The 23,431-nt window shown below is 37.5% G+C and overlaps 2 protein-coding genes and 1 pseudogene across 4 annotated transcripts in view; 2 read left to right on the top strand and 1 right to left on the bottom strand.

Annotated features, from left to right (window-relative positions):
• Positions 1-23,431, bottom strand: part of CDC40 (cell division cycle 40) — a 60,550-nt gene that overhangs the window by 28,663 nt on the left and 8,456 nt on the right. The window contains exons 2-3 of the mRNA XM_078447207.1: positions 16,334-16,420; positions 8,796-8,925 (exon numbers count right to left, since the gene is read on the bottom strand). Coding sequence (XP_078303333.1) covers positions 8,796-8,925; positions 16,334-16,420 — 217 coding nt within the window. The remainder of the gene's footprint in view (positions 1-8,795; positions 8,926-16,333; positions 16,421-23,431) is intronic.
• The window catches only part of METTL24 (methyltransferase like 24), a 174,950-nt gene that overhangs the window by 145,200 nt on the left and 6,319 nt on the right, over positions 1-23,431 (top strand). Inside the window, exon 6 of one of the 3 annotated variants that reach the window (XM_060616379.3) lies at positions 21,109-21,487. The exons of 1 other annotated variant lie outside the window; for it this stretch is intronic. In XM_060616379.3, coding sequence (XP_060472362.3) covers positions 21,109-21,162 — 54 coding nt within the window. In that variant the 3' untranslated portion in view covers positions 21,163-21,487. Of the gene's footprint in view, positions 1-21,011; positions 21,488-23,431 lie in introns of those variants that run through there. One more of the 3 variants, XM_060616380.3, reaches the window with a different exon arrangement.
• LOC144616292 (AP-2 complex subunit beta pseudogene) lies at positions 143-3,651 on the top strand (annotated as a pseudogene).

Below are 23,431 nucleotides of genomic sequence, written 5' to 3'. Positions count from 1 at the left end.
CATACTTTTCAAACAAACTAAGGATATAGGTGTTCAACTCATCCTCATGATATGCTAAATAGAAACATCCACCTTGGCTATTAGCTCATTTGCATAGTTTTTTCAGTATTAAAATATGTTCTTAGCCAGAGGAGAAAGCTTGATGACAGAAAAGCAGCTTTGGAGTAGAATCTCTGAAATCACAGGTTCAAATCCCATGAGTTATTTTATCTCTCATCTCTTTGACATACAGAACGGTGTTCTGTAAGGGATTTTTAAAATGAGACTTTATAAGGCTCATACAAAATTTATACCAACATATCTGATGTTAAAAATCCCCATCTCAATCATAAAAATTTATCTAGAATGTAATTCTATTTTGTTGGAGAGTTATGTCTATACCAACGACATTGCATTATGGGTTTGGAGGAAGGGAGGGGGAGGCAGAGAAGAAAGGGAGATCCCCGGTCCTTCCTGTGATATCTGTGTAAGCACCAATCCCCAACTCATTTGGCCATAGTCTTGTTTCTGGGACAGGAATTCATGCTCTCTTCCTTTTGCACGTCATCTATGGTAAAATAAATCTTTACTGCGATTATCACCATTACCACTACTGCTTCCCACCCCAGGTAATTAAGGGACAATAATATTTTCCCTTCACAAATAAGAGAAGTTAAATATTTAGCTATATACCCTACTAGAAGCCAATCAAGTGATAGAGCAAGATATAACTCTAACACTACAGAATTTTAGTCTAATTAGATTTCTATCATCCTATGGCTCAAGTAAGTTTGAATATGTCTGCATTTCAGTTCTGAGATATTCTCATCTGTCTTTCTAAAGTTCATTTTCCTTTTTATGCTTTTAATACAGTTAATGCCTACTTTCTTCCTCTGTAGTCTGTCTGAAGTAGCTCTAACAATACCAACCTTATTAGTAGATCCTTAAGATTATTAATACTAATATACCAATGTATAAATAAGATACAGTCTGCAAAAGAATCGTCACAAATTTATGGAAAAACCTTCAACCTCACTAGTGGTCTACAAGAAAAAATAAAAATAAAGAGATATATTTTTACTATCAAATAAATAAAGGAAAAACAATCATACAGATCTTGGGTAAAGAGAAATAGGACTTTTACATGTGGTGGTGGCAGTATGAGTTAGGATTCTTTTGGATAGCAATTTGACAACATATAACAAAACCTTTAGAGACACTTATATTTGGTGATGTGCAGGAAACCATTACAACACCACTCGGACCGTGCTCTCTGGCCACCACACTCCCACCCTTGCCTCCGGTGCACATTAAAGATCCAACACCATCACTGACTCCAAGTATTTCACAACCAATAAAAGAGAAGTCTTTGAGTTGAAGGCTAAAGTCAACAATGAAAAGAAAGAAAAGAGGAAGGAGGCTATGAAGAAAGCGATTGTTTCCATGACTATGGCCCAGGATATTAGCTCTCTCTTTCCAGATGTAGTAAAGTACGCAAACAGACAATGTGGAATTAAAGAATCTTGTGTATCTCTATTTGATGAACTATGCCAGCAGTCAGCCAGACATGACCATCATGGCTATCCACAGCTTCGTGAAGGACTGTGAAGATTCCAATCGTCTAATTCGGGCTTTCACAGTCAGGATCATGGGGTGCACCTGGGTGGACAAAATTATAGAAGATCCCTGCGAGTCCCTCCGCAAGTGCTTGAAGGATGAAGATCCGCATGTTTAGAAAACAAGCAGCAGTCTGTGTGGCAGAACACCATGATATCAATGCCCAAATGGTGGAAGATCAGGGATTTCCGGATTCTCTGCTGGACCTCATAGCAGATTCAAATAGCAGATTCACCACCAATGGTGGTAGCTAATGCTACAGCAGCATTATCGGAAATCAGTGAATCTCACCCAAACAGCAACCTACTTGATCTGAACCCAAAGAACATGAATAAGCGGCTGACAGCACAAGTAAGTGCACTGAATGGGGCCAGATTTTCATCTTGGACTGCCTAATTACAACCCTAAAGATGACCGGGAGGCTCAGAGCAGCTGTGTGAGCATGTTAACTCCCCAGCTATCTCGTGCCAACTCAGCATTGGTGCTTTCAGTGTTAAGAGTCCTAATGAAGTTTCTAGAGTTGTTACCCAAGGACTCTGACTACTACAATATGCTGAAGCCAACACTGCTCAGGTTCTGGCAGAATTCAAGGAATATGCCAAAGAAGGGGATGTTAACTTTGTTTGCAAAGCTGTGTGGGCGACTGTACGGTGTGCCATCAAAGTGGAGACATCTGCTGAGTGCCGTGTGAGCACATTGCTTGATTGCATCCAGACCAAAGTAAATTATGTAGTCCAAAAGGTAACTGTTGTCATCAGGGACATGTTCCACAAATACCCAACAAGTATGAAAGTATCATTACCACTCTGTGCACGAACTTTAGACTCACTGGATGAACCAGTTGCTTGAGCAGCTACAATTTGGATTGTGGGAGAATAAGCTGAGAGAACTGACAACAGATGAGTTACAGGAGAGCTTCCTGGAGAGTTTTCATGATGAAAAGCACCCGGGTGCAGTTCACTCTGCTTGATGCCATAGTGAGGCTGTTTCTCAAGAAACCATCAGAAACACAGGAGCGAGCTGGTACAGCAAGTCTTGAGTTTCGCAACACAGGATTTGATAATCCTTGACCTTGGTTCCCCACTCAATGTGCCACAGGTGTCCTCCCGGCACATGAGAGTAAACCTGTTAGAAGGAGGACTACATAGTCTGGTGGGACAACCCTCCATCCCATCATCAGTGCCCACAACCTTTGCTTCTTCTCCTATTCCTGTTTTGGTCAACAGTGGTCTGAATGACCTATTTGAGTTCTCCACGGGGATAGGCATGGCACCTGGTGGATAGGTGGCTTCTAAGACTGCCTGGTTGCCTGAAGTAAAATAAAAGCTAAAGGCTTGGGAGACATCTGGAACATTTATTCACTGCCAAGGAAACATCTATATGGAAATGAACTTCACCAACAAAGCTCTGCAGCACATGACAGACTTTGCAATCCAGTTTAACAAGAATAGCTTTGGTGTCATCCCCAGCACTCCTCTGGCTACCCATACACCACTGATGCCAAATCAGAGTATTGATGTCTCCTTGCCTCTCCACACCTTGGGCCCGGTCATGAAGATGGAACCTCTGAATCACCTGTAGGTGGCTGTGAAAAACAAGACTGATGTCTTCTACTTCAGCTGCCTCGTCCTACTCAACGTGCTTTGTCTAGAAGATGGCAAAATGGAGCGCCAGGTCTCCCTTGCAACATGGAAGGATATCCCCAATGAAAATGAACTTCGGCTCAATGAACTTTAAGGAATGTCATTTAAAGGCTGACACTGTTTCCAGCAAATTGCAAAACAATAATTTTTATATGATTGCCAAGAGGAATGTGGGCTGGACATGCTGTACCGATCCCTAAAGCTCACTAATGGCATTTGGATTTTGGCTGAGCTACATATCCAGCCAGGACACCGAAATTATACACTGGCGCTGAAGCACAGAGCTGCTGAAGTCTCTCGGTACATCTATCGGGTCTATGACAGTATACTGAAAACCAAGTAGACTGGTCTGGGGGTACCTGGGTGGCTCAGTCGGTTAAGCGTCCGACTTCAGCTCAGGTCACGATCTCGCGGTCGGGCTCTGGACTGATGGCTCAGAGCCTGGAGCCTGCTTCCGATTCTGTGTCTCCCTCTCTCTCTGCCCCTCCCCCGTTCATGCTCTGTCTCTCTCTGTCTCAAAAATAAATAAAACGTTAAAAAAAAAAAATCAAATAGACTGGTCTGGTGCCCTCTGGTCACACTGTGATTGGTGCAAGCCAAGAACTTTCAACTGGAAGAAACTGTATTACCATGTAGAATCTGAACCCAAACACACCAAGGCCACCGACCATGGTAGTGACTAGTCTAACTTGTGCTAACATTAGGGCACAACCTGTTGTATAGGTTTAGCTTCCTGTGAACATTTGTAACCACTGCTCCAATCATTTCCCACTTCCTGCCACTGCTATCTGTCCCTGCTTGTGAGCTTCTCCACAGTGTGCCAATGGCTGGTATTTGTGAGTGTAGTTTGATATCTTGTAATTAAAAGCCTATTTCAAAAGCAGAAAAAAGATAAAAAATAGTAAAGCAAGGGAAAGTGTCACTGAAAAAAAAATTTAAAAAAACACCAAAAACATTTATATTCTTAGAACTACCCCTGGGAATTCATCTTAAGAAAATGAAAAAAACCCATAAAGTTTTATGCACAAAGATATTTACAAAGATAATTTAAAATTACAATTTAAAAAGCATCTTACTGCACTTTAAGATATACATCACTACATTTATTTTTACATCACAGTTTTAATAGTGAAAATTAGAACCAATTTAAATCTAAATGACACAAGGAATGTTTGCACAAATTATACATCTTCAGCAGAGTATTTTACAAAATCATTTAAAAAGGTTAATGAAGAGTTTCTGATACTAAAATGAAAGCTTAGTTAATAATGACTACGGTAGGGGCACCTGGGGTGGCTCAGTCGGTTACCCATCCGACTTCAGTTCAGGTCATGATCTCACAGTTCGTGACTTTGAGCCCCGCGTCGGACTCCGTGCTGACAGCTTGGAGCCTGAAGCCTACTTCAGCTTCTGTGTCTCCCTGTCTCTCTCTGCCCCTCCTCTGCTTACACTCTTATCTCTCTCTCTCAAAAATAAATAAACATTAAAAAAAAAGTTAAAAAAATAATGACTATGGTAAAACTAAAGGTGTTTATTTTAAATTCTATTTTCCACTTCCATAGACTGATGTGGAGGAAATTGTGGGTAACAGGAGGACCAAAAGAAGTCTGAAACCTCACTGAGAAGCCCCAAGTTAAGACTAGCCCGGGAGCAGGCCAAGAACCTGGAAGGAAAAGGGAGGAAAATAAGACAAAAGAATTCACACAAACCACTGAGAGATGAAATCAGGAGAAATACCATAAAAGGATGCTAAAGTAACAGCCTATCTACACTGATACAGACTCTACAGGCAGGTCTTGTGATAAATAAAATGTAGAGTACAATAGAAATCTTCCAGGAAGAATACATTTAGATTATAACATTGCTACAACCATTTAAAAATGGGAAGAGAAGTAGGATCAATGTTTGTTCTCTAGCCCAGCAGGTTGTACAGTGATATATTCGAGACATGTAAAACTGAAGTCACATGCCATCTCCTTTATGTCTCAGAAATAACACTAGTACAAGGTGTGAGAAGATCTGCTCCCTGGTACTTTGCAAATGAGGGAAGGTAACAGAAAGGTCTCCTAGCCTTACAATCCATGTAGAAGGGTGAGAGAAAACAGATAGGAATTACGATCTGAAATTAGACGAGACCTTTTGATGAGAAAATAAGACGACTTTTAAGTTAACAGAAGCTATACTTGCTGAATACTTAGGGGTAAAGAAAAGAGAAATTGCTAAACCTGAGGCTGTTTAACTTGTTTATTAATTTAAGTTCAAGCAAACTGTCCTTGGTTCTAAGATTATCACAAAGGAGACAGACCATAATTTGTTTAGCAATCGGCTACTTCATTTATTCCAGGCTGCCTAATATAGGATAGCCCCAAGTCCATTTTTGAACCCAGATCTAAGCCAACTTAGTTTTAAATGTTTTTACTATAGGGGCCGCCTGGGTTGCTCAGTTGGTTAAGTGTCTGACTTAGCCTCAGGTCATGATCTCCCGGTTTCTGAGTTCAAGCTCCACATTGGGCTCTGTGCTGACAGTTCAGAGCCTAGAACCTGCTTCAGATTCTGTGTCTCCCTCTCTCTGCCCCTCTCCTGTTCGCTCTCTCTCTCTCTCTCTCTCTCTCAAAAATAAATAAACATAAATAAATAAATAAATAAATAAATATTCTTACTATAGGATAATTTAAGAAGGAAAATAGGTATCAGTATAAGCTTAATTGGACATTTTCTTTTCTGTTTTGTTTTAAAGTAGTTTTAGCTATCTAAATTATTGCTTAAGTCCTCTCTAAAGAAAACAAAGTCTTTAAAAGTCTGTTTCATACAGGCTAGAATATAATAATAAATTCATGATGTAATAAAATTGATTTTTATGTGCTATACACACATATACACACACACATACTTCATATTTACATGGGATCCTTTATGGGTACAAATGCATTTATAACCATTTTATTGGACTGGAAGAGTCCAACTCTTCTAGGTGATTTCAGAAGTATACAGTCTAAGTTTTTGAACACTGTTAATTATAACCTTGTCATGATGAAATATAACCTAACACATGACAATCTCTTCAAAACCAGTTTCTGAGAATGTATTGTGATAAATACTATCTTTACTAAAACTCTAAACTAATACACAGTGAATCAGTTTGCATCACTCCCTAAAAATTAGAAAAAAGCAAATTTCCAACATTAGAATAAATTATGTAAATTATGATAGAGCCCATCAATGGATACTACCGAGGTCTTAAAAATGACAAACTGGGGTTATAAATTAACACTGGGAAATGCTGATGATAGAACACTGAATAAGAAGGTGAGATGCAAATTTTTCACTATAGAATGATTACAGTATAGAGTAACTTGAAGGGATAAAGATCATAATGCTAAAAGTAGATATTTTAGTATAGTGAGGTTATAGGTAACCTTTTTCTTCTCTCTTTCCTAAAAGTTTTAAAATTTGTTTATATTCTTTTTTTATGAAAATAACTTTTGTTAAAAATCATCACTGAATACATAGTATTTCACGTGATACTGTTTTCTTAACCTTTAAAAACTTTTTTTAAAAGTTTTATTGAAGTTTATTTATTTATTTTGAGAGAGAGAAGGAGAAGAGAGAGAGAATCCCAAGCAGGCTCCACACTGTCAGCACGGAGCCCGATGGAGGGCTTGAACCCACAAACCGTGAGATCATGACCTGAGCCGAAATCAAGAATCAGACATTTAACTGACTGACCCACCCAGGCTCCCCTTAACCTTCTTTAATCCTATCTTATAATAATGGAAGTTAATGGTAGATAGGACAGAAAAATTTGTTCAGAACTTAAAACAAATTCTGTAAGAAATAAAAGGAGGAATTAGAATTCTAACTGCAAAGAAAGAAAAAAAAGAGAATGTGCTGATGTCTAAAGACGTGATTATTAAATTTGTTGTAAAATTCAAAGTTTTCTTCGTCAATTACTTTTTGGAAAAGAAACGTTAGCACAAGAAACTAATTCATAAAGAAGATAACAACTACAACAGCATAAAGACACAGATGAGGATTACAGAAAGAGAAAGGAAAGGTACCACCGAATACTAGCAAATCTGATATAAGTGACTAGGAACTATAATCTGTGGAACTATCAACAGGGACATTATAAAGACCATCTTCTTTTAGAGGAGATTCCTGACCTTGTATGCATGTTAACTTTATTAAATCCTACCACTGATAGATCAGATATAATTATTTTACACAATGAATCTGTGGCCATTCTATTTCCTGATGTCCTTCAGTAAATAAGAGAAAACATTTCAGAGAGAAGATGTGAGAAACAGAATAAAGTCAGTCGGTTAATAACAAGATATACAGAATGTACCAAAAAAACAAATAATCTGATGAAAAATGAGCAAAAGACATGAATAGACATTTCTCCAAAAACATCCAGATGGTCAACAGACGCTTGAAGACATGCTCAACATCACTGATCATCAGGGAACTGTAAATTAAAACCACAATGAGATATCACCTCACGCTTGTTAGAATGGCTAAAATCAAAACCTCAAGAAACAACAGGTGTTGGCGAAGACGTGGAAAAAAGGAACGATCGTGCACTGTTGGTGGGAATGCAAACTGGTACAGCCACTGTGGAAAACAGTATGGAGGTTCCTCAAAAAGTTAAAAATAGAAGTATCATATGATCCAGTGATTCTACTCCTGGATATTTACCCAAAGAATAGGAAAACACTAATTCAAGATTTATGTAGCTCTATTTTACTGCAGCATTATTTACAATAGGCAAGTTATGGAAACAATCCAAGTGTCCATCGATAGTTGAATGGATAAAGATCTGAAAGATATATACAACGGAATATTACTCAGCCACAAAAAAGAATGAAATTTTACCATGTGCAACAACATGGATGGATCTAGTGGGTATAAAGTCAAAGTGAAATAGGTCAGTCAGAGAAAGAAAAATACTATATGATCACTCATACGTGCAACTTAAGAAATAAAACAAACGAACAAAGAAAAAGAGACAAAGCAAAAAAAGACTCAACTGTGGAGAACAGACTGATGGTTACCGGAAGGGAGGTGAGTGGGGGGGATGGTGAAATAGGTGAAGGAGATTAAGAGAACACTTATCATGATGAGCACTGAGCAGTGTATAGAATTACTGAATCACTATAGTGTACATCTGAAACTAATATAACAATGTAGGTTAATTATACTGGAATTAAAAATAAAAGTAAATTCAACACTATCTGGTCATTTACCAACTTCAACAGTGACCTGCATATAATGGACATTCAATAACAAGTGTTCATCATCAAGTACAACAGAGAACATTCTGTTTTTAAGACCACAGAGTATTTCTAGTACTCAGAAATCACAGCAGAGTTAGAATGACAGCTAAAAATATTAGTTCAACTTCACACTTGTATAAATATTTATAGATGTGTTTAAGAAAATGCACCTTTTGAAAAAGGAATCTAGGTTATTAAATTTAAAAAGCAAGAAGATAAAACAGATTATCACACACCCAAAAATGTGTCAAACTGGAAACTGTAAATCTTATCTCCTTACCATAGGTGGCAAAAGTTCTTCTTTGCTGTTCAAACATAAAGTCATTGATATGAGCTGGTTCAGCATATCCAGAAAGCATATTTCTAGGGGCAGCCATCTGCTGTGTCCTAAAGGGATTTTCTGGTCCAAACTGCAATGTTATAAGAAAAAAAATCAAACTTAAATCCTAAGTATATAAAGCCAGAATACCAGAATTATTGTACAATATATTTTCAACTCTAAATCATTAGGGGCTAAGTAACCTACTTGGGAACATGCTCCCCACACATGGTTCAGCGCAGTTGGGCAATGGCTGATGAGCACTGTTTGTCAGCCCAGCCCCTAGGACAGAAGGAGAGGAACCCAGCTCACCCAAGTCTCTGCATGGCTATTTAAATTTAAATTACTTAAAATAAAATATTCAGTTCCTCGGTCACACTAGCCAGACTTCATGTGCTCAACAGTCACATGTGGTTATTGGCTACTACATTTCCTTCATTGCAGGAAGTTCTATTGGACAATGCTGCTCTTGATGATTGAGTTACTATATTTTTGTCCAACGATTTGGGGGATTCGGGGTGACTTTTTTTTTTAATTTATAAAGATGATTTTTGGTATATCAATAATGGTACCATGATGTAATTTTAAAAATACATGTTTCTTCTCTACTAGATTATGAGTTCTTCAAAGGTAGAGACTTAAAATCCTCAATACTTACCATCATGCATGACATACTGAAAGCATTAATGAAGTGAAAGATTAATCAGAACCCCACTGGGGTCAGAGAATAGGAAAAAGACAATAAAAGTAAAATGCTTGAAGAAATCCCTAGAAAAAGATATTGTAAATGAAATAAAATTACTCTGAGAAGTCACACTATGAAAGTCTTACACAAAATAGTACATTATTATCTGTTTATAATGCTTTGAGTTTCCATAATGGTTTCCAAGTGTTATTTAATTTGATTTGTACAAAGATCCTGGAAAGTTAGAGAGGTATTCTCCTTCTCATGTTAGAAATGAAGAAAAAAGGCTAAAAATGATGTATTTTATCTTCCCCAGAGTCAATAGTGTTATTATTAATTGGTAGAACCAAGGTTAGAACAAACTCTAGTCTAGGATTCTATTGTTATCATAACATTCCTTAAATGTACAATCATACTAACTTTTAAAAAAATGGTAAAAAAAAAGTATCAGATTATGTCAAGCACTATTAATTTAATAATATTTATTTAATGGTAATGGAAAAATCCAACTCTATTTTGTTGTTTGTTTGTTTTAAAATAAACAATGAAATGAACTTCCCACTTTGGAAATAGTGGGATTAGACAGGATATTCTTATTTAAAGTCTGGAAGGTCTTCATGATAAAGTATTTCAGCGTCAGAACATCTTAAGTCACTACCATTAGAAACCACCATTCCTATGATATATTTCCAGAGCCATAAATATGTTATTGGTCTTCTCTTAAGGAGAATGCTGCCTTCTCTAGACATCAACATTATACTATGCACAAAAATCTGAATTTAAATGATGTTACATTTGCTTTATGGTTTTTTTCTGCTTTAGAAGAAAATGCATTATTACAATATTCTTTTATATTGATAGCTTCCATTTCCATGTTTAAAGTGATTCAATTTAAAAATATTTGATTTACATACAAAACTTTTATTACTATTCATTCTGAATTTATAATAAAGGAGAGTGCAAGATTTCACAGCCCATATTAGTTCCTCCTTACTAATGGGTAGAAACGTAAGGGAGAAAAAAAATCTAGACTACTGAATGCTGGCAGTTATAGTAACTTCGTTTGTCATGAAATTTATTACAAAAACAAGGAACATCCATAAGAGTAAGGATAATAAAGTGATTTAAGTTTCCTAGATGTTCTACCTAATATAGTCAGCTATCATCCACAAAGCAGTATCTGATATTTCTGGGGGGAGGGGGGATCTAAAATGATAAATATCTCCATTGATCTTGTTACTCATATAATAAGTTAACCATTACATTTATAATTTCCATTTGAAAAAGGAAAATACAATTTCCATAGTCTTATTTTATTAAGATTTTATGAAAAAAAAAAAAAAAAAAAAAAAAGAACAATTCTTCTACTGGTCATATATATCAAATCAGCTCCATCTTTTAAAGAAAAATTCTCAGTGTTAAGGAACTTTGATTTCTATATGAATACAGATCCACAGATTACAGCTATGTGTATCTTATATTGGTGCTATTTCTAAAGCAGTCTAAAAATTTAAATGTGCTATGTTTTATAGATGTTTAAGCTGGAGGCAACAAAAAAATCTTCTAATGCTATAGGAAGCTGGGTTGGGGGAGGATCTATCTACTTCTGGCTCACCCCAACTGCCTGGTTAACAGCAGCTACTGGAACTGACCTTAAAGATATTAAATAAATGCCAACAAAGAAAAGAAGAGAAATGTTATTCAGCAGAAGTCAGCTCTTCTCAATTCCTTAAAAATTATGTGTCCCAGATGTTCCTGGTCTCTGTGAATATGCATTTCTATTAATTCTGGGTTAACCATTACAAAACAAAACAAAGTATAGGAGCACTTGGCTCAGTTGGTGGACCATGTGACTCTTGATCTTGGGGTTGTGAGTGTGAGCCCCATGGTGGTTGCAGAGAATACTTAAAATAAAAATATCTTCCAAAAAATAAAAAAATCAAAAAGCACATAAAAAACACACAAAACTGACTTCCAAATATTCTTTTTAACTTCTGGCAATTACGTTTAACTAAATTTGTATTCAAGGGATTTTAAAAATACATATTTAAGTTAATTAGGTATGAGTATTTAGCAGTTTTTGGCTAAGACCATACTGAAGTACACCACAGTCAGTTATAATCTTAATCTCCCATATAAAATATACACATTTAAGTATTAATTCATAATTCAGATCACTACATCTCAGGATGTTCCTAAGTATGCTTATATGTTTCACCTGAGTGAAGTAGTGATTTATTTATAAAGTAGGAGAAAAGCATTTTTAATTCGTTAAGACGCGGGTAGATAAATCTAAGAAATCTGTGTATTGTAAGGCAGTGGTTCTCCAAAGTCTTCAGGAGGTACAGTACTTGAGGGTCAGTGTCTTAGCAGTATAGCATAACACCACAGGTATTAAGAAAATTTACACTAGTAAAAACTGACTATGTGAAATCATAATCATAAATTCACATATAGAACAACCCCCAAGTTATTGAACCAGTAATAATCATATTATACTTAGATTTCTGGTAAGTTTTTCATTAATGTTTACTGTAGCCATCAAAACATTTAGAAACAAACTTTAAGGTGAGAAGATCCTGTTGATTAACTTAATTATTTTCCACAAATTTGGAAAAGATCACCACAATTCATTTTTATTGGGAGAATACCTCAATCATGTAAGACATAAGCAGAGTTTATTACTAAAATAAGATCTTTTACTAGTATGGGTTCTATGACCTTGAGCCTCAGTTTCCTCATCTATGAAATAAAAGAGCTGAACTGTCTTCTAAAGTTCATTCCAACATTAATATTTATAGCAGCCCTTATGGCCAGATTTCTAATATAAACTAGGAACTTCTTTTCCTTTTAACTTTGATGTTTTTCTATTCCTAAAAGTACTATTATTTTAAATCTGAAAATCTCCCTGAAACTTACAGGTTTTACATGAGTCTAGGAAAGCTAACAAGTACACTTTTCTCTAAGTAGATCCAAAAAGGATTGAGTGGAATGAAGAAAATCAGTAGACTAAAGCAATGGCTATTGTATCTTCAAGTTCTATCTATAATTTGAGAAAGCTTATCTGGATACTAGGTTAGACCACTTAGGAAAAGTCCTCGGTTGGGAGGGAAAAATAATATTTTATAAAATAAAGTAGTCAATTCAGTTAATTTACGGAACTAGCAAAGTCCAAGACGTAGGGGTATAATGTGCAAACTCCGCAATGGGTCTACAAACAGGTCTTCCAGCCATAGAGCAATTGTGAAGAGTGATGTGAACTCACATCCCCAAATACATTACCTGCTGACAGTAAACCCTGAGACTTGGTTTCCTCCCTATAAAATAGGGATTAGAGTACTAATAATAACATGGGTTATTGTAAAGACTAAAGGAGATGAGGTATACAACTATATAAACCTCTCAGGGATACAGGATACAGTAAGAATTGGTAGTTTTATTTCTATGACCACTCTTTTCCATCATGCAAATCCTTACCAAATTAACCTCCCTAAAAATGCAGCTTTAATTATGCTGCTTTAATAAGAACTTTAAAAATCTATGTATCATCTATTAAATCAAGACCAAACTGTTTACATTGGCCAGAACCCTGTGCAACACTATGCAAACTATCACTCTAATCTTACCTCTCTGTTCTCCCGAACTGACAATGACTAAAGTATTCCTTCCTGTTCTTTAAATCTTTTATAATTTGGCTAATGCTACTCTCTTCTGCCTGGAATCTTTCCTCATAAAAGCCTTTCTAGCCATCAATGCCAGTAATAGTAACATAAATAACAGTAAGGGCTGCTATTTATTAAATGCTTACTCTGTGCCAGAGTTTCCTAGGCATATCATACATTAATGTGCGTATCCATATAACTTGGTAAAGTAGAAATTATCTTCATTTTACCCTTGAGAAAACTAAGGTAACCCAGGGTCACACCAAAGCTAGGAAGCAGTACATTTAACCCCAAATCTCATGTTCTTTACTGGGACTTTACTGTTTATTTTAAATTCAAGTGTTTTTTTTTTAAATTAATTTATTTTTAAATTTATTTATTTAAATTCAAGTTAATTAACATACAGTGTAGTACTGGTTTCAGCAGTAGAATTTAGACATTCATCACTTACATATAATACCTAGTGCTCATCCCAACAAGTGCCCTCTTTAATGCCCATCACCCATTTAGCCCATCCCCCCACCCACCAACCCTCTGTTCTCTCTGTATTAAGAGTCTCCTATGGTTTCCCTCCCTCTGTTATGTTATTTTTCCTTCCCTTCATTTGTTGTGTTTCTTCAATTCTACATGAGTGAATTCATATATTTGTCTTTCTCTGACTGACTTATTTTGCTTAGCTTAACACACTCTAGTTCTATCCACTTTGCTGCAAATGCTGATTTCAAGGGGTACATGCACCCCAGTGTTTATAGTGGCACCTCTCAACAATAGCCAAACTATGGTAAATGCACAAACATCCATCGACTGATGAATGGATAAAGAAGATGCGGTATATAAAATGGAATACTACTTGGTGATCAAAAAGAATGAAATCTTGCCATTTACTGTTTATGTTTTTTTTACGTTTTTATTTTATTTTTGAGAGAGTGACAGAGTGTAAGCAGGGGAGGGGCAGAGAGAGAGGGAGACACTGAATCTGAAGCAGGCTCCAGGCTCCAAGCTGTCGGCACAAAGCCCGACGTGGGGCTCGGACTCATGGAACCGAGCTGAAGTTCAGACGCTTAACCGACTGAGCCACCCAGGTGCCTCAGCCATTTATTATTTTAAATACTACTTCCTCCATGAAACTTTTTCTTATCTTTACAACCAGACACAATCTCTCCTTTAACTTGAATAGGACTTTAGGCATTCTGGGAAACAATCTGGTCTCTATCGTTTTAGTGTATGTGCTGCCGAAGCGAGCATTCTATCTTTTAAAATAACACAAAGCATATCCTCTCTGGTAAACAGGAGCTTGAGGAGAGGGGTTATATCTTGTTTCTAACAATGGATTCTCAAAATATGGGAACTTGAATTTCATCCAGCAAAGTTCCTGGTGACACCTTTCCATACTTTGCAAATTACACAGATCCCAGTCATAAAATTCTAAGTTAATTATCTATTATGTAACAGACAATTCATTTGGCAACCAGGAAAAATTGTAATTTTTCTTCACTTTTCCCTCTCATCACTCCTTTCTCAAATTGGTGACAAGCATCAGTGTTCCTAACATAAACTAATTTATATATTGAATGGGAGGCTCCCTAAAACAAGAAAAAAAAAGAACAGATCATTAAAGGATTGGTAATCTCACAAAGACAATGATACGCCTAATGCCTCATCAATATCACCAAAAAAAAACAACTTCATCTTTTAAATTTTGAAAACAGTAATCACACAGCAATGTATTAGTTATGCACTGGACCTAAACATTTAAGAGAAAGAGACTTCATATAAAATGCACTGACATAGGAAGGTCACGCGCACACGCACGCACACACACACACACACACACACCACACTACTTCCAAACTTTCTCATTTCCTGAATTTAGTGGCCCTATTTTATTGAAGTACTTTTCATTTAAAAAAAATCATGAAGCATATATGTAACGTACAACCTTTCTTCACCGTACCAGCCAAAGTGGTGCCAAGGGATATGAAACAGTCTATAGGTTCAATAGGCTAGAAGGACTCAAGAAATAACAGAATAAAATTTAAAATGTGCTGCAGTCTCAGAATATGAGCATGGGATTTCTGCTAACTGGACAGCCGGAGAACCGCTACAGGGATGTCTAAATGCTAGCACTGACATCATCAGCTGTGCTACATTTTTCACTTGCCATATTTCAAGTGACTACAGAAACCTGAGCAGGCAGATTATATAAAACAGCTTTATGACTGTTTTATCAAAAAAAGGACAATGTATGCTCAAAACCAGAAAGTATTAAAAAGTACCTCTTTCTTCATTCAGCTGCAATAAAATATGGCTCCTCACCCCCATTTTAAAGCGCTTCTTACAGATCCTGCTACTGAAGGCTTAGTTTTTTGTTTTATAATGACCATTTTCTGGCATCTCCATTTTCTCAGCCAAGCATTCTTTCCCTTTTTGAAAAAAAAATAGCTATAAACTTCATTTTTCTACAAAGACTTTCCTAAATGGACAGTTTTCACTGTTTTCCTTCCTTCCTTCCCTCCTTCCTTCCTTCCTTCCTTCTTTTCTTTTCTTTTTTTGCCTTTTTTCCCCCTCATCTTCTTTGTGCTTCCATCAGCATTAATCATCATCACCACCACCACCACCACCATCATAAGATGTCTCACACAGAGCAAGCAATACACCCTGTGACTACTTCTGAGCAGTGAACACATTAGCACGGCACTCCTTTTTTGCATTCATCACAGGAGCATTTGTAACCAGATGTTTCATAATACACTCCGCACTGATGATGCTAATAAAACAAGTTCTTTTTCCCTTATGGTTAATTTAAAATACTCCCTTAACAATACTGAGGAAGATGTTAACTACGTTCACATCTAAGAATCAAACATTTTAAAATGTCTTTTTTCAAAAGACAGAGTTCCATTCTATCAGATAGTTGTATGTTGGTAGACAAACATGAGCACATTTTTAAAGGTACAATTTCTTTTTTTAAAAAATTGAGATATAATTGACACATAACAAGACATGTTTTTTGAAAGTTTAAATGTATATTCTTGTGAGAAAACTCCAAAAACTCACTGTTTATCTACCAATGTATAATTCAAATGCATTAGCAAAAGGCAGAATCTTTTTTTTTTTTTTAAGGCAGAATCTTAAATATAATGTTTTCTCACCTCAGGAGCAAACATGGTCTCATAGGTAGGATTATACTGAACCTCTTTGACTGCAGGGTCAAGGTGAACTCCGGTCTCCAAATCTTCCTAGAAGAAAACCAAATGAACGTTAAAGATCTGACAGATGAAAATTTTATTTTAGAAACTACATTAAGATCATACTAGCCAGCTTAACAGTAATTTTATGATTATTACATGAGTACCATATGATTAATATTTCTAATAATCAAGGACTAATAGAAGTAATGTATATAGGTATAGAAATTAGAATGCATAACAAAATTTTTTTCCTTTCAAAATACTGACTTTGTCTCATCTGAACATATTAAAAACTTTTCTAAATAAGCTAATAAGCTACTCAAAGCCTTAAATTAAGAGAGTCCAACTCCTCTTTTTTTATGAACTCAAAACCTCCAGTTTCAAATTCAGGAAAACTCCTTCTTTATTCACCAAACCTTATTAGCTATACCCAGATGGCACATGGTTCAGGACTGAAGAAGTGGCAGGACCCTAACATTCTAAATCTAAATCTTACACTCTATGCCAATGTTTCAACCGTCTTAAATTCATCCCCTAGCTTTAACAAACACAAAAATCTCACGTCCACCAGAGAATCACTGGTGATCTCTATTTTGTGTAACCCCAACACTTACAAATACCGTAATTCCCAAATTGGCATCTCTAGTCTGGACCTCTCCTCTGAACTCTAAAGACTTGTGTATCTGACCTTTAACTCAACATCTTTTCTCCCAGGATGCCTAATGGACATCTCAAACTTGATATATCCAAAAGTGAACTTCTGGTCAGCCCTTCCCAATGACTTCTTCCAGCCTTACATCTGCTCGCGCAAAAACTCCTGGAGTTATCCTTGATTCCTCTTTCTTTTACGTTGTACCTCCAATTCATCAGCAGATCCTCTAGCTTCTACACACATCTAGAGTTCAACAACTTCTCAAGTCCTCTTTCATGGACATCTCACAACCCAATTTATCAACTCGCACCTGGATTACTGCAATAGTCTCTGAAATGGGCTCCCTGCTTCTACCCTTGTCCACTCACAGCCTCACTCCATGCAGGAGCTGTGAGATTTTTAAAAAATATTAGATTATGTTACTCCTGCTCTAAACCCTCAGGTAGCTTCTCCACTCAGAGTAAAAGCCTAATAAAGGTGTAAAGGCTCATTACCAGTTGTTCTCAGAAACTAAGTATGGTTCCCCTAGGTAGTGTTACAAGGCATTTTTGTCTTCCTGTATTGTTCTGCCTGATTATTTACATATTAAAAACGTGCTGTTCATACGTGTTTAATTTACACATTAAACAGGTAATAAATACCTTTCCTTTACTTATGGTACTCAAGTTATATTTAAAAATTTTTAAGAAAGTTACATATCATCTGTGAATTATACTTCAGTAAAGTGGAATTACAAAATTACTATTACAAAATGAGGATGTTTGAATCTAATTGGTTGAGAATTATCCTCCCCCTGAGATCCCAGAATGATCTGTACCCCCACTCGCCTCCATAAACTTCTGTATTCATCTAGTCCTATGCCGATGTTCATTAATTCCAGCCTCACTGGCTCCTTTGCTATTCCTAGAATTCACCAGAGGACAATCCTGCCTCAGGTCTCTGCATGTACTGTTCCCTTTTCTTGGAATGTTCTTTCCGTGGATATTCACATGATTGGTCTCTCTCTTTTTCAGGTCCCTGCTCAGTTTTTCCACTTTCCTCTTACTTTGCTTTATTTTTCTCCATTACATTTTTCATCATCTGACATGTTTATTTATTGTCTGGATTTTGAATGCACAAATGTATCTTCGAACCCTAGAATTATCCCTATCACATCACCATCTTTATTCTGTTGGTCTTTTGCTGATGTGACATACATCTGTCAACACAATGCATAACACAACTCAAAGTAATAATCAAAAAACATTTTTAATGTTTATTTATTTTGAGAGAGCGAGAGAGAGAGAGAGCGAGCATGTATGTGCATGTGCACACAAGGGAAGGGCAGACAGAGAGAGGGAAAGAGAATCCTAAGCAGGCTCCACACAGTCAGTGCACGGGCCGCCACAGTGCTCAATCCTCAACATGAGATCATGATTGAATGGAAATCAAGAGTTGGATGCTTAATTGACTGAGCTACCCAGATGCCCCTGAAAATTTTTTTTTAAAGGTGAGATATCAAAAGGGTGCCTGGGTGGCTCAGACACTGGTTGAGTGTCCGACTTCGGCTCAGGTCATGATCTCACAGTTCGTGAGTTTGAGCCCTGCATCAGGCTCTGTGCTGACAGCTCAGCGCCTGGAGCCTGCTTTGGATTCTATGTCTCCCTCTCTCTCTGCTCCTCCCCTGCTCACACGCTGTCACTCTCTCTCAAAAATAAATAAAGATTAAAAAAAAGTTTTTTTAAGGGTGAGTGACGCTGCAGAAGAAGCAATGCTACTGACAAATGAAGATCTGGGAGACTTAGAATGACTAATGACAAAGACTAGGAAACTGACCAAAGAAAATAATACTGTAGGCACACAACTATTGTTCCAAAATTTTACCACTTCTAAAGCAACCCTCACCCAAAGCAGCCAACTTAGTTTTTCTACTTCTCAGAGATAGAGTTCTTCAAATATGACTCCCTTAAACTTCCATCCTCTCTAGTTTCAAAACTGTATCTTTACCTTCTCTTGTCTTTCTCATGACTTCAATCTCCACCTTAGATTTTTATCTGCAACCTTGACCACACACTTGGCCTCTGGATCCATATATGCAACTGCTTACCGAACTGCATTATACGGATGTTCCATAACATCAAACACTTTGTGTCCAAAACACATCTCAATCCGCCATGCCTCTACCTTCACTCACTAACAAATAAGGCACAGAATCTTGATTCCATTTCTGAAATATTTCTCCGACAACTCCACTTCTACAGTCCCTCTCCACATCCCTGTCTCCACTATTCTAGGACAGACTCCATCATATCTTGTCTATTCTAATACCTCCTTATCTGGTTTAATACACTCCCACTTTTGCCATATTAGACAAATTACTGATTTTTAAAAATATCAAGTACTTGCATCTATTCTGTGCTGTTGGCAATGTCACACTCTTTGTTCCTTATTGTATATCCCTTTATTATCTGATAATATGTCATCTTACTTTCTCTTATACCTTTCCTCCTCTTGGCTCAGGAAAACTGCTTTTCCATGGTCCTAAGGAATGTTGTACATAATTCCTTATAGCAATTGTGATACTATATTATTTGTTGCACATGACTTTTACGAAGATTTTATATCCTCCCTGCCTAGAATGCAGAGAATTTAGTGTATGTTCAATAAATTTGTTAAACTGAAGAAAGAAAAGTCAAATCCAGAGAGAAATTAAAGAGGGTGAAGGCTGAATAATGATCACCAAATCTGGCAATTACATCACAAAAAAGCCTTTGCCAGAATGATTCTGGTAGTGGAGTAGATAGAAAAGCAGTCGTGAGAGACAGAGATATAATTAAGGATTTAGAAAAAGAGGACAGTAATAGTTTCTACTCTCTCAAGACATTTGGCAATAAAGCAGAGATGGGGTGCCAGATTGAAGGATTTTCAAGGTAAAATTAAGTCTGTTAGCTCCCTCCTTAAAAAAGAGACTAAGCTGAGATTTAGTCAATTATAAGCTACAGGATAGGAGAGAGTAGGGAGAAACGCATGAAAAGAATGAGGGGAGGGGCGCCTGGGTGGCTCAGTCGGTTAAGCGTCAGACCCTTGATTTCGGCTCAGGTCATGATTTCGTGGTTTTGAGCCCCACATTTGCCTCTGCACTGACAGTGTGGAGCCTGCATGGGATTCTCTCTCTCTCTCTCTCTCTCTCTCTCTCTCTCTCTCTCCCTCTGCCCCTCCCCCACTTGCATTCTCTCTCTCTCTCTCTCTCTCTCTCTCTCTCTAAATAAATAAATAAACTCAAAAAGAAAAAAAAAGAATGAGGGAATAATCAATGGTGTGGTTATCCTGGAAGAAGTGGGAAGGACAAGAATCGAGGACACAATTGGAAGGTTAGCTTCTGAAAAGAGGAGAGCCTTCTCTGAGATGAAACAGAGGTGACAAAGGATGGGTAATGGGTGATAGATGTTCGGAGCCGGTGGGAGATGTTGGGACTCATAACCGATTTTATTTTCTTTGAGTAGTTGGGGGCACAGGCCTCTTCACAAACCAAGTATGGTAACTTCAAATTCATTTATTGATTCAACAAATATTGATTGGGTGCCTCCTATGTGCCAAGCATTGTTCTAGGCCCGCAGAAGCAGATAAAGCTCTCTGACCTTCTGGAGCTTAGAAAGTGGGGGAGACAGATAATAAGCAATATACTAAGTGAATTACAGAGTTTGCTGGAAGAGGGTAAGTGCTATGGAAAAAAAGGGCTTAACAACATTAGTGCTGACTCACATTATCTCATGTAATTCCTACAACACTTCTGTGAAGTAAGTATTAGCAACATTAAGTCGCTTACTCCAAGATACTAATAGAATAAATGGGAAGGGGAAATTTTCAAGTAACCACAATGAACGATATTAAAGAGACACATTAGCAACAAACGAAAAAAACCACTGGCGGGCTATCAGTCAGGGTGCTTAGCCACAAGCAGCTAAACTCTCACAGACTGTTTAAACAATATTGAATCCTTTCTCTTAGAACTGCCAAGAAGGGTGGAGAATCAGTTTGGGGAAATAGGCATAAGTGAGGGTGAGTATACAGATGGAATCACAATTGAAAATCAATCCTACCACAGAGCCAGTCCACTGAGGACAACAGTTTGCCATTACGGAACATCATCACTAAATGACTGTGGCTGCCACTGGACACTGCTGTTGAGACTCGTGGTCTGAGAAACGAGATGTTGGCCACCACTGCCACTGAAGATACTCTTTCCTTGCTTCTTTGTGGAAGAGCTTTAGATTAGAATTTAAGTGAGTGCATTTGTCTGCTGAGCCCAAGTTAAGGTCCTGAGCCTTAAATAAAATGGAATTAGGAGAATGAGAATCTGGGCTTTCAGGCTCTGAAGGTCGGGGCAGCAAGGGCTGTTCTTCACATGAAGACTCTCAAGGAAGGGGATTCAAATGTCGGACCATCTAAAGAATGATACGTATACAGCTGACCTTTGAACAATACAGAATTAAACTTATATACAGATTCTTTTCAATAGAGTACAGTCCTGTTTTTTCTTCCTTCTGGTTTGTTAATGTTTCTTTGAGAGCGAGTGCACGCATGCACGTGCACACGCAAGTGGGGGAGGGGCAGAGAGGGAGACACAGAATCCGAAGCAGGCCTTAGGCTATGAGCTGTCGGCATAGAGCCCAATGCGGGGCCTGAACCCTGGAATCCTAAGATCATGACCCGAGCCGCAGTTGGACACCCAACTGAGTGAGCCACCCAGGTGCCCCCTTCCTTATGATTTTCTTAATAACATTTTTTCTCTAGCTTCTTTTATTGTAAGAATATAGCATAGGGGCGCCTGGGTGGCTCAGTCGGTTAAGCGTCCGACTTCGGCTCAGGTCACGATCTCGCGGTATGTGAGTTCGAGCCCCGAGTCAGGCTCTGTGCTGACTGCTCAGAGCCTGGAGCCTGTTTCGGGTTCTGTGTCTCCCTCTCTCTCTGACCCTCCCCCGTTCATGCTCTGTCTCTCTCTGTCTCAAAAATAAATAAATGTTAAAAAAAAAAAAAAGAATATAGTATATAATACATATGCCATACAAAGTATGTGTTAATTGACTATTTACGTTATCAGTAAGGCTTCGTCACCAGTAGACCGCTAGTAAAGTTTCTGGGTAGTCAAAAGTGATAGGTAGAATTTCAACTGGATGGTGTGGGGGAGGGGTTGTGTCCCTAACCGCTTCCCTATTCAAGGGTCAACTGTATATTACCCTAAAATGCACACTAGAATCTTCACTGATTAGAGATAGTATCTGCCTAGTGTTGAATAGTAAAACCCAGTACCATAAAATTAAAAAGTCATACGCAAATGGCTTCAACTGCATAAAAACTGAATTAAATGTGTCTCTCTCAATATTTAATTCTAGTATAAACTGCTTAAAATAACAAAGCTTAGCCATATTCATGCCTCCCCAATGTATTTTATAGAATACAGCTGCTAGAACCACTTTGTTTTTTTAAGTTTATTTATTTTTGAGAGAAAGAGACACACAGCACAAGTGGGGAGGGGGGTAGAGAGAGAGAGGGAGACACAAAATCCAAAGCAGGTTCTAGGCTCTGAGCTGTCAGCACAGCCGGACGCAGGGCTCGAACCCACGAACCGTAAGATCATGACCTGAGCCAAAGTTGGAGGTTTAACTGACTGAGCCACTCAGGAGCCCCTGGAACCACTTTATAATATAGTTTAACACATTTTTCTAAATAAGGGTATTTTAACTTTGAATTATTTTGAATGGAGTACCATGAGATGGCAAATTTTAAATTCAAAGTATAACTTAAAAAGAATTACTCTTTACACGTACAACAGTGGCAACTAATAAAAAATATAAATAGGGGGCGCCTGGGTGGCTCGGTCGGTTGAGCGTCTGACTTCGGCTCAGGTCATGATCTCACGGTCCGTGAGTTCGAGCCCCGCGTCGGGCTCTGTGCTGACAGCTCGGAGCCTGGAGCCTGTTTCAGATTCTGTGTCTCCCTCTCTCTCTGCCCCTCCCCTGTTCATGCTCTGTCTCTCTCTGTCTCAAAAATAAATAAACGTTAAAAAAAAAAATTATAAAAAAAAAAAGTAAAAAAAAAATATATATATATATATAAAAATAGGTCTCAGTCTGGTACTACAAAGCTGTCATCATCAAGTCAGCATGGTATTGGCATAAAAACAGACACATAGACCAATGGAATAGAATAGAAACCCCAGAACTAGACCCACAAACGTATGGCCAACTCATCTTTGACAAAGCAGGAAAGAACATCCAATGGAAAAAAGACAGTCTCTTTAACAAATGGTGCTGGGAGAACTGGACAGCAACATGCAGAAGGTTGAAACTAGACCACTTTCTCACACCATTCACAAAAATAAACTCAAAATGGATAAAGGACCTGAATGTGAGACAGGAAACCATCAA

The sequence above is a fragment of the Panthera onca genome, chromosome B2 (assembly GCF_046562875.1).
Source record: "Panthera onca isolate mPanOnc1 chromosome B2, mPanOnc1 haplotype 2, whole genome shotgun sequence".
In the NCBI taxonomy this organism is placed as follows: Eukaryota; Metazoa; Chordata; class Mammalia; order Carnivora; family Felidae; genus Panthera; species Panthera onca.
This window is presented reverse-complemented; position numbering and strand designations above follow the sequence as displayed.